Raw genomic sequence first — 15247 nt, 5'->3', positions numbered from 1 at the left:
AGGGAAGGAAAGAATCATCTTTCTCAAAAAAAAAAAAAAAGACACAATTCCTCTTTCTTTGCCTGGGGCTTCCCCCAATTAGCACAGAAACAAAGCTGTTCCACAGGGCACCACAGCATCTACTCTTAACCTCGGTCCCCAAGGCTCCCAGATGGTGCCTTCCCAAACCTTCTGCCTCACTGATGCAGAGAGCCCCTTCAGTGCCTTCTCTACTCCTTACAGAGGCATCTATGTGTGTTTGGCAAAGTAAGAAACGGGCTGCTTTCCTTCCTGAATCTCCCTTTTTTCAGTCCTTATAGAATTGGCTCTGGCTTAACTTGGCTGCAGAAGCTGAACTTGCCTGGAGTTAAGCCTGAAAAAGCAGAACAGGTGCTGGGCTGGAGGTAGGCAGGTGGAGGAAAAGTAGGTCCTAACCAGCACTCGGTGCTTTGTGCCTACAATCATGCTCCAGCTCTGTGGAAAAAAAAAATCTAAAAAATCATACTTCAGTTAAGAACAGATTGGAAAACCTAAGGACATTTGGATTCTAAAAGCACCACAACCACTCACACACGAGCCATCCCTCTCGCAGATGTAAAATGAATACTGATTGCACACTGGGATTGTGGACGCCCTTGCATCCAGAGACACCTTTCTGAACAAGCATCTGTCTGGAGCACTGCAGGGCACGAGGGCAGCATGGATGAAAGGGTCTCAACATCCAAAGCAATGCCGTTCCTTCGCTTGTGTCCCTGGCTGGATGGCCTCGGAGGATACCTGCGCTGATGGGGCACAATAAAAGAGGATTCAAGAAAAATCATTTAATTGACCTCCAGTTGCTCAGTGCTTGCTGAGAGACTGGGGAAAAAATCCCAGGATGTCTTGTGCAGTTTGCCAGCTTCATTTGCAAGGAGAGGGTTGAAAAGAAATGAAATAAGAACAGCACACTAAAATCAGGAGGAAAAAAACCAGTCACAAGAAAGTTCAGGAAACCGTTGTTTCCCAAAACCTTTCTGTTGGACACTGAAGTCTAAATGCACTGAAATACTCCCAGAAGTGGTATGCAGGTTGGAAGATGCTCATCAGTCCCAGAAGTGAGCAAGCCCTGCAGTAGGGAGAGTGATGTGTGTGTAACCACACTCCCCCTCGTTTCTTGACAGGCTGCGACTTGAAGGGCTATCGCTTCCTCTGTAACCTTCAGCCTGAAGGGAAACACGAGCCACGAGCGATACAAGCTCCTTCTCGGGAGCTCACTGAAGGCCATCCAAAAAAATCACACATCACTCTGAACTGCTGTAGCACCTGGTTGCCATCAGCATGAGAAGACAGACACCAGCACTAAAACTGTAGTACCTACATTTTACAGGGTCTATTTCCCACTCACAGCCTCACCCCACTGTGTCCCACAGGGAAAAACTCACACCTACCTCTGACACCAGAGCCAGCTGTGTTCCCTTTCTAAAATAGTTTTCTGAAAGCTGTTCTGAAATTATTTTCTAAGGGACACCATCAGAGACGGTTTTATTTTTTGTTGTTAACAGCCTCCTGAACCACCTCCCCCCAGATTTCCTTAATTATCAGGCAAGCCAGCAGTATAATGGCTCTGGAAACAAATTGAGCTGTATATGGGAGCCCCCAGAGCTTGAGAGCAGAATCATTTTAAATCTTTTCAGTTGGAAACATTTCTTATCAAAATAGGAAATATAATGTTTATCTTTTAGTCATGTGTGCTGAATAGCTGCATCACCCTGAGACAAGAGAGAAGCACTTCCATTGTTTCTCAGCAGGCTTGTTGACAGTGCCACAGCATTTAAAGGCCAAATCCCAGGCTTCCAGTTTCTAAATTTAGATGGAGTTGAGGGACAGTTGTAATTATGCATGCATTTATCTTCACAGTATTTTTTTCCAGGTACAAAGCCATCCCAAGATGCCGTCCAGATTCTCTGGAATATAAATAACCCCCATCTGACTAATAGTGGCTGCTTCCATTATAAGAGGAGATTTAGACCACCACAGCAGCTCTGGATTCTGATCAAAGCACTGGGTAGACAAGAAAGAATATAAGGGGTAAAATAAAATTCACCATTCCAAGATGGTTAATTCCAGAGGGAAAAGACAAAGGAATACATTGAAATACAGAACACCGATTCCTCAGACCTCTCTGAATGTTTCTCAAGTACATGATGAAGAGTCAATCAGCATGGCAGCTGGACAGACAGATGCTCATATGTCTTAACAGCAGGATTTTAATAATTAACTCAGGCTGGGGGGTTGCAGGAGGGACTGTGTTTCACACTCGAGTAGACAGGGAGAAGCTTAACATGTTATTTCAAGCCCAGCCTAGAAACTTCAGAGATAGCTCCCAACAATTCACCTAACCAAATGGCCAGATGGACAAAGAGAAAAAGAGGAAGATGGAACAGGAACAGACCCAAGGAGGAGGAACAGCAATCTGGAAATTCAGCTGTGAGCCCCACCAGAGCAGGGGTACAGCACTTTCGGAGAGGCTGCATTTCCCCCAGATGCTGCAAGCATGCTCAGAACTGCAAGCGGAGCAAGTCAGCAAGGCAATGCTGCCAAAAGCCGCTTGAAGGCACATCACCATCTCACTGCCAGCGCTGAGAAGCACCCTTCAAATGCAGATTGCTGTATCTCTTGCCTGCTCATTGGCAAAGCACTTCAGGAAAGCTGGCATAGGCTACGTGCTTAGGGAGGCCCTTGCAGCAACAAGGGAAGTGCTTTCTTAGACACTTATGCTGATCCATTTGTGTCTGGTCACCTAATGAAGTTCTGCTGTGCTGCATTTCACACTCTTAATCCTACTAAGAAAAGACTGCAAGAATAAAAAAAATGTGACAGGATAGAAAGAGCCAGTTTAGCTCTTCCAAGAACTAGAGAATAGATTCACAGAGCAGGAAAGAGCATTTTCTCTTTCAATAAAACTAACGCAGGGTAGTTATAACTAGTGGTGAGGAGGTAGATGGTTAGTAAGTAGTTATAACTACCCTGAGCAGGGCTGGCCAGAACAGCCATTCTCAAGGTTTCCATGGTCAGGAGACAGCAAGTGCTGCTGCAGGAACCTGGAGGATAAGGAGCACGTCAGGAAATGCTGGGGAAAAACAGGAGGAAAGAAAAAGTGAGAAGTGGTGGGCAGACAACCCAAAGGTGGAAAGAGGCAGTGGAGGAGCCATTGCTTGGTGAAGGAGGGTGAACAACCAGCCCCCAAATCGCAGTGCAACACCATGCACCTACCGGCCCATATTCTACTGCCGACACAGAGTTTATAACAGGGAGGTAGTCTCTTAAACCCTTTGCCGAATTGCTTATGGGCTGACACGGGACCAGAGCCGTGGTGCCTCTGGCATCTGTTTATTAAATCAGCCAGGCACCCAAAGCAAGGGGGGCACAAGAACAAGCGTCCGTGCTCCCCTCAGCCCTGTAATGCACAGCACTTCCCCGCTCACATCCTGTACCACTGTGAAATCAGATCCAGGCACCAGAGCACAAAGAATTATTTGCAATAAGTGCACATAACCATTTCCTCATTTTTTCAGTTCTCCAGGCTTTTCCTAAACTTGTTACAGCAGAACCACTTGGATCCTTTCCCTGCTTTCTCACCCCACCTGGGTTATCACCTGCCTCAGTTGCACTGGGCTGTCGCTACCAGCTGCCAAGTTAACAAACTCCATTCTTTGCAGCTGACTGCCCTTTCTGCATTTTGTCATCATAAATCAGCTAGCTGCTGACAGAGATCTCCCTGGCAGGCTGCCCTTGTCAGGAATACAGAGGGGTGAGCACAGGGCTGGCAGGAACACTCAGCAGGAATCATGGAGCAAACAGCACCTGGAGACCTTCCTCAGAGCTATCAGCCCCTTAAGGGACTTGCACAGTAGCACGGTCCTGTCCGAAACGCTCCCCGGCACATTCAAGCTTAGCCTAGTAGTTAATGAGTTGGTGTTTACCTGACCAGCCCCATCAGCCTCGCTCCACCAAAGCTCTCTTTCTAAGCAGCCTACCTGCTTACTGCCAGGTTAATTACACACTTCGACTTCTTATTAGGAACTAAAGGACAGCTTCCTCCCCAGGGCCCCGAGGGCACAGCGAGGTACCTGCTCCTCAGCAGCACTGCTGCTGTAACCCCCGGCTGGTGCTGCCCTGCCTTTGCCCCCTCCAAGAGCTTGTCCAACGCTTGCTCATCCAAGCCCAGGTGTCCTTCTGGGGTCTGATCCCAAGACTGCAGAGATCAGTAAGACTCTGCAGATGTCAGCTGGCTTTGGATCAGGTTTCTGGAGATCCAGCGGGAAAGCAACACTGCTCTTGAGCCCAGCCTGCAAAGCACCACACCGTCCTACAGAAACCTTAATTCCTGTTTCAAGTGTATCTTTTGTTCTCACATGGAAGCGAGGGGTTAGTTTTGCCATTACAAAGACCCGGGTAACTTCAGTTAAAAGGGAGAAGGAGGAAAGAAAGTAGCATCGAGGTTTTTTCCTTACAAGACAGTCTTTTCCAACAAAAATAATTCATTAAGAACAGAGGCAAGGCTGTAAAGGATTTTGCCACCAAACAAGCACAAATACTCTTATTTTTACCAGTTGCCACCAAACAGCGTGAATTTCTCATTGCAGCTGTAGAGGAAAGTCCACTGAGTTGACAACAACCTATACTGCAACCCAATTCTGTAAAAAATAAAAAAGTCCCCAATCACAAGCATCATCCTGTAGGCTAAATAAAGGTTCTCTGTGTGCTGGCTTTGCTAAAACGAGGCACGGCACAGAGCAAGGTTATGAGATGAAGCTCCTCTGTAGTGGAGAAAGTGGAGTTTGCCACGCTGTTTGAATTGCGGAACAGCGACCCGACGTGTTGCAGGGCAGGTTGGGATTAGTAAACACAAGTCATCAGCTGGCTGGAAGCAAACACTGGCTGTCAGAGAAGCTCCCAGAGCAGTTTATCAAGCCAATATTTCCTCCACAGAGGGGAGCATTTAAATAGATACATAAAATTCTTTTTTAGCTGGTCACAGCCAGCACCAAGATCATCTTGGGCTGAGCTTTCACACCATGAGTAATCATCATTTTGGGCAAGAACTCTCTCAAAGTTTCTGTGGATAATTGAGAGGGGAAATGGAGATTAATTGAGGAATTAGGAAGTTACATTTTCTTATCTGCAAAGGATTTATGCTGTCACTCATGACTTGCTGTAGGCCTGATAAGAAAACATAGTGCAGTTCCAATTATGACTGCAACTTAGATGTACGACCTGGGAATTTAGGCTAGATGTAGAGTGCTCTGAAATGAACCTGTATCCTATAATCGCTCTGAGTCTGCTAAAGCTACAGCTACACTTAGTAATTCATTGCTTACAGCTCAGGCTTAATTTAGGGCCTGCCTCCCATTTTTATTATTTCTGACTCACCCCTCATTAAGCAGACAGCAATACTTATCTAGCCTTCAAACAGCTTCGCATATTAACTCACAACACCCCTGGCCAAGAGCCATGAATAACTACCCCTGTATTTAAGAAAGAAGGATTAAGACAGGGAAGCCACATCACCCCTGAGGCCGCATCCAGAGGAGATGCGCCAGCCTCCCCAGCACCCCTCTGGTTTGTTCTCTGTTCAGCAGAGAGAGGAGCCTCTCCCAAAAGGTCCAACGGGAAATATTTCACCTGGTGCGGCCACAACCAGATACCTATCCCTACTGCAGAAGGGCATTAGGTCTTCAGCAGGACCGGGAGGCAAAGAGACATCGAGAGCTGGTCAGGTATGGAGTTACAGCAAAGTCCTTGGTCCAAGTCAGCCCAGCCAGACTGAGCCCCTGCTACAGCTCTTCCCTGGGACAGGCTGGCAGAGAGAGCACGCTCACTGCTCAGGAGAGCCTTTCTCTCCAACCCACACACCTTCTTCCCAAGGTCTTATCAGATCACAAGAGGATCAGCTGTAATCTAGTTGGCTCATAGCCTTCCTCAGCCACCTCTGCACCACGGCTGGGAATTAGCTCTCAAACCTATCTCAGGATGGCTCTGCTGCCCAGCTTGCTCTCACCCTTAGAAAGCAAATACACTCTACCCACTATGAGGGCAGGGTTTATTCCAGCCACCACCTGCACCAACCAGCAAAGAGCTCCACAAATCATTATTAGCTCCCCACTTTTACCGTACAACAAGCAGTACTCCTCTATCCCTTAGTAAGGCAGCCCTCACCATAGGCAAGGGGGCAGGACCTGCTCCCAGACAGCCCCCAGGCCACTCACCTTAACCACCCACCCCCCCCCCCCCCATCTCACAGGTAAACTCCATCCCCTTGGACACAAAGCCTGGGCACTCACCCATAAATCTCCCACTCACCTTCGAGAGCCCTCCCACTTCTAAGTAAAAGCAGATGATGAAGATGTTCCAGGTGACCCAAATTGCAGTCCAGATGGCATACTAGAAAGGAATGGGGGGAGAGAAGCAATAAACATTAAGCAGTCACTGGAATTACTTTATATATATGTGATCCAGCTGGGGGCAGTTAAACGCCCTGAGTCAGCACTGCAATCGTTGTCTCTTCCTCTGTTTGCTTCCCATGTGCAGATGGTCCCTTGCCTGATTAGAGACACAGGGGCAGGAGGTGGGAGGGAGGAAGAGCTTCTGCCATGCCTTTGTCCACCATCTAGTTCTCCCTGTCTGTTGTGCAGTATCTCGGTGTTACTTTGGTACCAGTAATAATTATCTGACATCTTCCAAGTTGGGAGTAAGTACCGTAAAAGTGCAGCGCACAGAACAAAGTGTTCCTAAGCACAGCACCTCCTGCTAAAATTGTTTACAACGCTCGTGCCTGATTTCCCAAGGGCTTTACTCAGTTTCTCATCGCTTGCCATATCCCACCAGAGCAAAGGCTGTGAAAGGCTTTGAAGGGCTCTGAACAAACCGGCTGCTACTTACCACCACTATGTAACGAGGTCTATATTGAATAGTGCCAAACAGGCCGAGGATAACGATGATGATGTGGAGGAAGTTGGCTAGGATAGGGGCCCACTGGTATCCCAGGAAATCGAACACTTGCCTCTCTAATGCAGCAAGCTGGAAGGGAAAAGGAAAAAGGGGAGTTACAGCTTCTGGGCTCATGATGTTTGTTCTCAAGGTTTTGACGTGCTCCCTGAGCAAATCACTGCAGCAGCTGAAGATGTTACTCCATTCCCAAAGCAATTTACTCCCTGTGAACCAGGTCAGTAGGACAGAACGTGTGTCTACGTGCCCCCCCCTTCCACTTTGTACGCATCCCATCTCCTCCGACGGCTAAGCTAACGCAGACCAGTGAGCTCCAGTGCCTGCGTGGGGGCACGTCCTCAGTTCTGTGCGCTTTGCAATGGGGAGGTGGCCCTGGCAGAGGGCAGAGGCGAGCAGCGGGATGGTAACACCTTCAATGGCTGCAGCAGGACTTTCAAAAGCTCATTTGTCAGAGCCTTCAGTACCACTCCATCATTCCTGACACCCCTCGTGTTTCTGCTCTCCAGCACACATCCATCAAAGTGAGAGAGGAGGAAACTCTCTCCTCCACCTTCGCCCCACAGAAAATGCTGCCACCCAGCAAAGAAATTCTGCAAACACATTGGTTTTCCAGGACAGGCTGTGTTCCTCTCCCGCACTAATGACATGGTTCAAGGCTAGTACTATGTTCTAGAAATAAAACACCATTACTTTTGAAGTTCTGGGCCTGATTTTCAAATCATATTTGCATAAAGATGTGCCTTTCATCTGTAGCCATCGTCTGTGTGTCAGCAGCAACTGGTCACCTGGATCTGAACTGCTGTGTTACACATGCAGCTGAAAGAGCACAATAAACTTGCAATTGTGTGTTAGCCTTTACATCCCCACAGCCTTTAAATACTATGTCTATAGGAGGAACAGCGAGTGGAGGGGGCAAAATGGTTCCTGCAGGTTTTCCCCCAGTGCCTGGCCTCATGCAGAGAGATCTTCTCTCTGCTTGTCTTCACTAACGCAGTGCAACTGACCTCCCCCCATTGACCAGCGACTCCACTCGTGCTACAGCGCAGCACATTTCCCCGTTAAGATTTCAAAGCCTTTTTAATTATCAGAGTAGTATGCGAGGATTGCTTTATTGCATTTCATATTTATTTACTCTTAATAAATAATGACAATTTACCATTGATAGTTAATATTAATTTAACTACTGATTAGACATTTACCATGGATGATCCTGCTCCACTATGTGTAATCAGCTATGTGACATCTTTTCCTGGCTTGGCTTTTAAATGGCAGCTGGGGTCCAAGCACTGGAGCTTCTGTAATGGCTTAAAGCATTTAAGGACGTGAGCGGTTGCAGGTCCCCGTCAAGCCACACGATGAGAGAAGCCACATCTATTAAATGACCATTATTCCTCCTCCTTCCTGCATCAGTGGGGAAATCACCTTCACACCTCTCTTGGGCTAGGAAGGTATTGCAGTTCTCAACAGTACCTTGGAAGTTCAACAAAAATCTGTATTTCAAAGAAATCTATAGCAGCCCCGGTTAAGGGTGGCAGTCAGGGTGGTGGTAAGCAGCTCTCCCTCTCTGACGTCTCTCTTCACTGGCAAAGCGGGGCAGAGAGAGTGGGGAGGGAATGGAGGCAGTCTTCAAATCTGTCTCTTCTGCAAAATAATTAGTCTTCCCTTTGAAGCAACACGCACTGCCCTGTTCTGATCCATTTGAACCACCTGGAAGATGCTGTGAGATGTGGTGTATGGCCACGCACAGGGCTCCAGGGCTGGAACAGGGCAAATGCTGCTCATTTCACCGTTCAGCCTGCTCCCCCCACCCCCCGAGCACAGCAGATTTTCTGTATCTCATCAGAAACAGCAGGAATAGGTTAACCGCTTAATCTTTTAGGAGGGGATTAACGCACATACCTTAATGATATTTGGAAATTTTGAATCCTGACTGGCTGGCAATGGGTCACTTGACTGTGACCGCTTCATCCAATCAGGCATTTAATTGGCTTTGTGTGTTATATTAGCGCGGGAGTGTGTGCCGCACAGAGCATCAATTAGTCGAGGGGACACAATGGGGGTGTGTTCTGCAGAGATAACGCCCTGCTCAGCTTTGCCTCTTGCCTTTAGGCCCTAAACAGGGGGAATAAAGACAGATCCTTCCTACCTACGCCTTCTGCCAGGAGTTTTCCCACTCCAGAATCGGGGCATCCATGTCTGGAAAAGTGTTTTCTTCTCACAAATGAACATTTGCCGTTAGGGCTGTATAGCAACGGGAAAGCTTGTCCTTCCACAGCTTCGTGATGTTTCCTGGCTGGTTTGGACCAGGGCAGACATTTGTGAAGTGAGAGGTACCAAGCCATCCTGGAGATGGACCTGCCAATCTACGCTGACCTCAGACTGGGGCACAGCTCCTGGAGAGATCTCTGGTCCCTGGCCACGCTGGATTTTTCCCGTGATCCCAGAAGTTAGCTTCATGTCATACTTCCCTCTTCCTTACTGCAATTGCCCTTGTCTCCAGGTTGTTTCTGTTCTGATTTACATTCTTTTGCCACTTGCTTTGCATTTGTTTATGGTTTCGTGTCCCTGGGAGCTGCAGGTGTGACTCAGCAGGTACAGACATCAGCTGCGCCTGTCCGCTGGTTCAGCTAAGAGGAGTGGGAGCTGGGTCGGTACACCTTTGTGTGATGTGCGAGCTCAGGCAAGCTGTTTCCTCATTTATAAAAATAAAAGCAATTTTCTGTAAGATGCATGTTGATGACAAGTGCAAATGCTGCTGTTGAAAGTCTAACACTGTGTTACTGACACGCAGGTGGTGAGCCCGTGCTGAAATCCAGCCGTCAGAAATGTAGCCTGAAGTTACCATGGACTTGTCCCCATTCCCCCAGGAACCTAGCATAATTAAGGAAATATTTGCTAAAAACAAATAGATAAACAACCATTTCACTCATTACGCTACAGGTCTGTGTGCAAAGCTTACCCATTAAATGCCGTTGAGATCTGCAGATAAGCGGGGCTGATGTTCGGGGTTGGGATGTGAAGAATGTCGTGCTACCCTTCAGTCCTGGTTCCTTCAGCCTGGCTCAGAAATGGCAGGGCCAGGGCTTGTCCCTGCCCGCGGGTACAGATACACCTGCACCCTCGTACTGAACCTGGATCCCTCTTGCTGAGCAGGGGAAATGCCATCTTTCTCTGCTGCTGCCAAGTTTCTGCAGAGTAATATCCTTGCTGTAGTGTTCTTTACGATGATTCACACTACTCTATTGAGAAAGCCTATTATATTCTAGAGATATTGGTTGTAAAGAGAAATTTCACAGATTGTGGCACAGGTTTCAACCCATTCAAAGCTGACAGGACCTTTCCATCAGGGAGGACAAATTTTTCTTCTTTATGACTATTCTCATTAAACCCAGTATTCCTTCTGCTCCTTTTGCTTCCCTACCCATAGAACATTTTTACCTTTCATTCTTTAAATTAAATGATTTGTTGCAGTACTAAAATCAGAATAGTCGTGGCAGACTTTTCTCTCCTGAAATAAACCACATTTCTGCTGATCTGAGTGAAACTGGAATAGCAAATAACCATGTGAAGCAATTGTTAGCCAGGCAAACAAAACAAGCCAGAGCTCTCTGTTGGGCCATCGTTCATTTATACAGCTGGGAAAGATAAGAAAGGCAGAGAAGATGTTCTGCAGTTTACAGAGTCCTATCACATAGCTCACACACAGTGAGCAAAGAAGGGCTTTGTAAGCCAACACGACGGGACATGCTCAAGGTCTTTACACCAGTAAAACTTCACCAGAGAGGGAAGCTGTACCTGAGCTGGAGGGGAGCGTTGCCTGATGGAGCCCATTGCAGAATAGGAAAATGGTCTTAGAAAACATCTCAAAATGTGGAACAGTTCCTTGTTGGGGGGTTCAAACCATTCCAGTTGCATTTCCCGTGGCTCTGGCAGGACAGTGTCACTGGCAGACGTCGACGCCAGCAGGACACTCTGAACTGATTCAGCACGGGCTGGGGGTGCTTGTTTAAATGCTGGTCCCTCGATTTTTTTCTATCCCCTCATCTTTCTCTTCTGTTGCTCCTGTCATGCTGATAAGCTGGAGAGTTCATCCTGTTCCCCTTGTGCCTCCATACTGCTAAGAAAGGATGAACAAGCCAGTTACCTGTAACTCGTTAACTCCCTGTGCTTTATAGCCTGCTATCAAGGCCATGTTATCAGCTAGATTTTCTCTTCTTAGTTTATTAAGCTTTTAAAGCCTTTAATCTTATTTGGTTTGGATCTGTGTCCTTCACTGCATTTCCGATATCAATTGGGATACAAGATAACAAATATCACTTCCAAGATGTTGACATGACTCGTACAGATGCAGGAACGATGCTCAGAAAGCCCAATGACAGGTACAGGTATGCACAGAGGATGTCCTGCCTACACACACACATCCATATGTATCTGTTCCTGCAAGCAAACCTGCTTTTACACTTTCCAAGTTCAGCTTTAATAAGAAATTTCTTTTTAAAATTAAATGTTAGAAATAATTTTACAAGCATGCAATAAATAAAACAAATGGGAAAGGCTGATCCTACTGCTATGGGCCAGCCAGGACCTAAGGAAGCTATTCCTGCAAAAAAAAAAAAAACCAAACAGTTTTACCCAGAAACCTAGACAATTTTTCACTTGGCCTATAAAAAAGCAATTTGAAAACTCTTTTGCTACTCCTTGCCTTTCACCGCCAGAAGGACACATAGCCTCACAGCCTGCCCCAACTCCTGCGCTGCCCTTGGTCAGTGGTGCACACAGCTGCCTTGGACCCCTGCGTGCGTATCTACAGCTTCAACACAGATAAAATTTGCAACTTAAACCCCTGTATTTACTTTCTCTCTAGTCTGAACTGAGAAAGAGCCTCAGCTGCAGCCCTCGGTCACCACCGCGCTCCTGTGATGTTCAGAGCTGCCTGGCTGATCCCCGACGCGTTGATTCAGCATTTGATTTCCTGCCAGCTGGCTTTGCTTTTTAAGAAGATGCTCTTTGTTTGTCTACTGTGCAAACACCATCGGAGCGGCCAAGACTTTCACTGAAAAAGGTCACGGGTCTTTTCTTGAAGAAAAACTTGCATTGATTTCCTGAGGAATTTTGGCTGTGCAATGGTTGACGGCTTGAGTTCAGGACAAAGTCACAGTACTGCTATCCCTATGACACGTCATGTAAGGATGAAAATTTAACTCCAGCTAGCTGCAACAGCAGGAAGAAATTAAGAAGTCTCAAATGTATAATTTAAAAATATATCTATTTAGGTTTTGAACACAAATATTTTTGGTTCTTTCAGTTTTAAGTTTGGCAATACTAAGCATCTGTCTGCTGTATTTATTATTATTATTATTGGTATTGGTATTATTTGTATTATTGGTATTATTATGATATATTATATTATATTATTATACATAGTCTTTCTATACAATTGCTTTGTGTTTGTAAATGGTGAAACAATACTAGATCTAAAGAATCTTAAACCAAGCTGCAGTGTGATAAAAATATCAGCGGTGAGCAGAAAATTCCCTTCTGTGCCAGTGCTTATTCAAGGTGGAGATTTTGTGGGCAGAAAAATTATTAAACAATAAGACGGGTTTTACCACAGTGACTGCATTTCTAAATAAATATTAGTGGTCGTAGTAGCTCTTTAATTGAGTTTATCTGAAAAAGCAGTTTGGTGAGCCACTACTTCACATGCCCCTAACCGAGGGGCTCGTTCTGCTAGGTGCCACGTCCTTGTCTCTTCTAAAGTCAGCATCTCGCGTGCTAATACCCACTACATTCACGAAATCTCATTTTTCTTCAGTAGGTGTTGTCAAGGAAACCTTCCTCGGGGCCTTGTGATCCAGAGCTCCTTTGCCAGCATCTCTCGCTGACCCACAGAGGTCAAGAGACTAATTGCTCAGGAGGTCTCTGTTTGTCATTGTCTCTCAGACATCTTTGGTCACTCTGGCCAAGGGATACAATAAGCCCCATTCTCTGCTCGGTTTGGTCCCTTTCCTCCCCAGGAGCTGCTTAAACCTCTTCTGTTCACACAGACGTTATAGAGGCCTCCAACAGCAGACCTTATATCTTTAAATCATTTATGTTTCAGAAGCAAACTGGTCACTGCGATGGCCTGGAAGACCAATGCCTGCCAAAGGCCCCCTCGAGGCAGCTGGAGAAGTCCCCATCGCTGGCGTGAGCCCTGCACCATGTCGCTGCCCTGCAGCGGGGGCTGGCTGCTCCTGGGGCGTTATGCTCCAGCAAACTCAGCCTTTGGACGGCACCGTGCACAGGAGCAGGACTTCTCCCACCCCAGTACCACCCCGCACAGAGCCAGGGCAGAATTAACCCCTCGGTGGGGTTCAGCACAACTTCCCTGCTGAAGCCCGGAGCATCCTGCTGTTAAACAGCCCGGCGTTGAGTCCTCACCTCCTCCTTCCCCCTGGCCTGGCACCTTTTTGCTCTGGGTTCTCCCCTCCCTGCATCATTCTGAGTGTTGGCAATGATGCTCTCAGGAGTGCCGCTGCTTTGACCTCGATCCCTGTGCTTTCTGCTGCCGATGCCTTTCAGAAATACCCTAGCTGCAAAGATATGTCATTATTCGGTCCCACGTGCCCGAATGCTGTTTAGCATTCCAGGAAAGGCGCGATCCTTGCTAAACATAAGGGATGAGACTGGCACTGTAGCGGTGCAGAAGGCTGTTTGTTTGTGCCTGGAGTTGAGGCTCCGACATCAGAAGGACCGAGGTTTCCTGGTACATCACGTGTAGTCACCAGCCTTGCTCAGCTGAGGACATGGGCTACGCACAAGCATTCACGCACAAAAAACCTCTTAAACTGTTTTTCTCCAAGTGTTGGGTTGGGCCACGTAGCGGGCAAAACAGCAGGGACACGCGAAGGGAGAGGGAAGGCGCTGGGGTGTAAGGCGGTACTTGGCAGTACTTCTTTCAGCAAGACACTGTAGTCCCTGGTCCCTACCTAATGGCACATCCCCAGGTGCAGCACAAGCAGGGCAGCCCTCCCCTGCTCCGCAACCCTCTAATCGGGGTGATCAGCAGTACAGTTAATTAGCTGGCTCTTGCACATAACGTTGCAGAGGGGAGAAAAGGTTGCCCAGCACTCACTTTCTGAATGGTGCTCAGAATACAGCTCCCAGGAAAAGACTGCTTCCCAGGAGGAATGTTTCAGTAAAATAATTGCCCCGTATTGCCTAAACTTCTCCCAAATTGGGGTCAGTGACGTGCCTGGTGAGGCTTGTGCTCCGTCCACCCCACACAGCCTCTGGCCCGTTTGGTTTTCCTGGACCCCATCTCGCCTCGGGGCTCAGTCAGACCTCAGGGATGCAGAGGCGTCTGTGCAGCAGCATCAGATACCCGAGCAGCTCTGTTCCCTTCGCTCCTGCTTGTGTCTCCTGATAGCATCTACGTACTGCATGCTGCTGTGATTGCTGATTGCCGAGATTAGCAATCAGGCTAAATTAATAAGCAGGTGCCTTTGTGATCCAGGCAAAAAAGCTCTCTGACAAGAATGACAAACTTGTTTTATTTGTAACCTGCGTCAACACTCAAACCTAAGTTTCCCAAACATAATTAAATTAATCTGTTGTGCCCACAATGCTCTGCCCTCCCGCCAGCTTTTATCTCCTCCCTCAGTTTCATAGCTGAGCTTTGGCTCTCCAGCTTTGCAGGAGAGAGAGGGGGCACTGGAAGGAAGGGAACGTGACTGTATTTGCACCAGACATAAAAACTGAGTTTCTTCAACAAGTGCCTGACATTTTTGTCAGGCAGATGCTCCGTAAGGCACAGCCTTATCCCAGGCTCAGGTTCCACGCTTGTGGCAGTCCTGGCTTTCCCTCGCCCGTTGGAGGACTTGCCATCCTACCTTAGCCCACCTCATACTGATGAACCTGGGCAAACATCCTTGCTGCTCCCCACAAACAGCATCCCGGTGTGGCAGGCAGCTTTAGCACTGGGGGGGGCTTCTCTCACCAGTAGCACAAATTTCCCTATTGAGTGAAGTATATTAAAGATGTGCCATTAACTCACCAGCCATTTCCCGTGGGAGATCTGCTACCATTTATGAAGCCATCTAAACACTATAAAGGCTGTGAGGCAGAGCAGTGTTGGAGATCAGCAGGAATTTAATTTTCTAATAGAGAGATTTATTTCCTACCAACAGAGCATTATATTCTGTGATCCCTGCCTCTGCTCAGCCAGGAAGGCTATCTGAAGTTTGGTCTCATTCACATGACAGGGATGCAGGAAAATGCAGGAAAACAGTGAAAATAC

At 47.4% G+C, this 15247-nt stretch overlaps 1 protein-coding gene across 3 annotated transcripts in view; it reads right to left on the bottom strand.

Annotated features, from left to right (window-relative positions):
- NKAIN4 (sodium/potassium transporting ATPase interacting 4) overlaps positions 1 to 15247 on the bottom strand; it is a 53318-nt gene that overhangs the window by 20537 nt on the left and 17534 nt on the right. For all 3 annotated transcript variants that reach the window (XM_054845886.1, XM_054845889.1, XM_054845887.1), the window contains exons 2-3: positions 6901 to 7038; positions 6322 to 6402 (exon numbers count right to left, since the gene is read on the bottom strand). In XM_054845886.1, coding sequence (XP_054701861.1) covers positions 6322 to 6402; positions 6901 to 7038 — 219 coding nt within the window. The remainder of the gene's footprint in view (positions 1 to 6321; positions 6403 to 6900; positions 7039 to 15247) is intronic.

This window comes from Grus americana, chromosome 17 (genome assembly GCF_028858705.1).
Source record: "Grus americana isolate bGruAme1 chromosome 17, bGruAme1.mat, whole genome shotgun sequence".
Classification (NCBI taxonomy): domain Eukaryota; kingdom Metazoa; phylum Chordata; class Aves; order Gruiformes; family Gruidae; genus Grus; species Grus americana.
The sequence above is the reverse complement of the archived record's forward strand: the minus strand, read 5'-3'. Positions and strand labels throughout refer to the sequence as shown.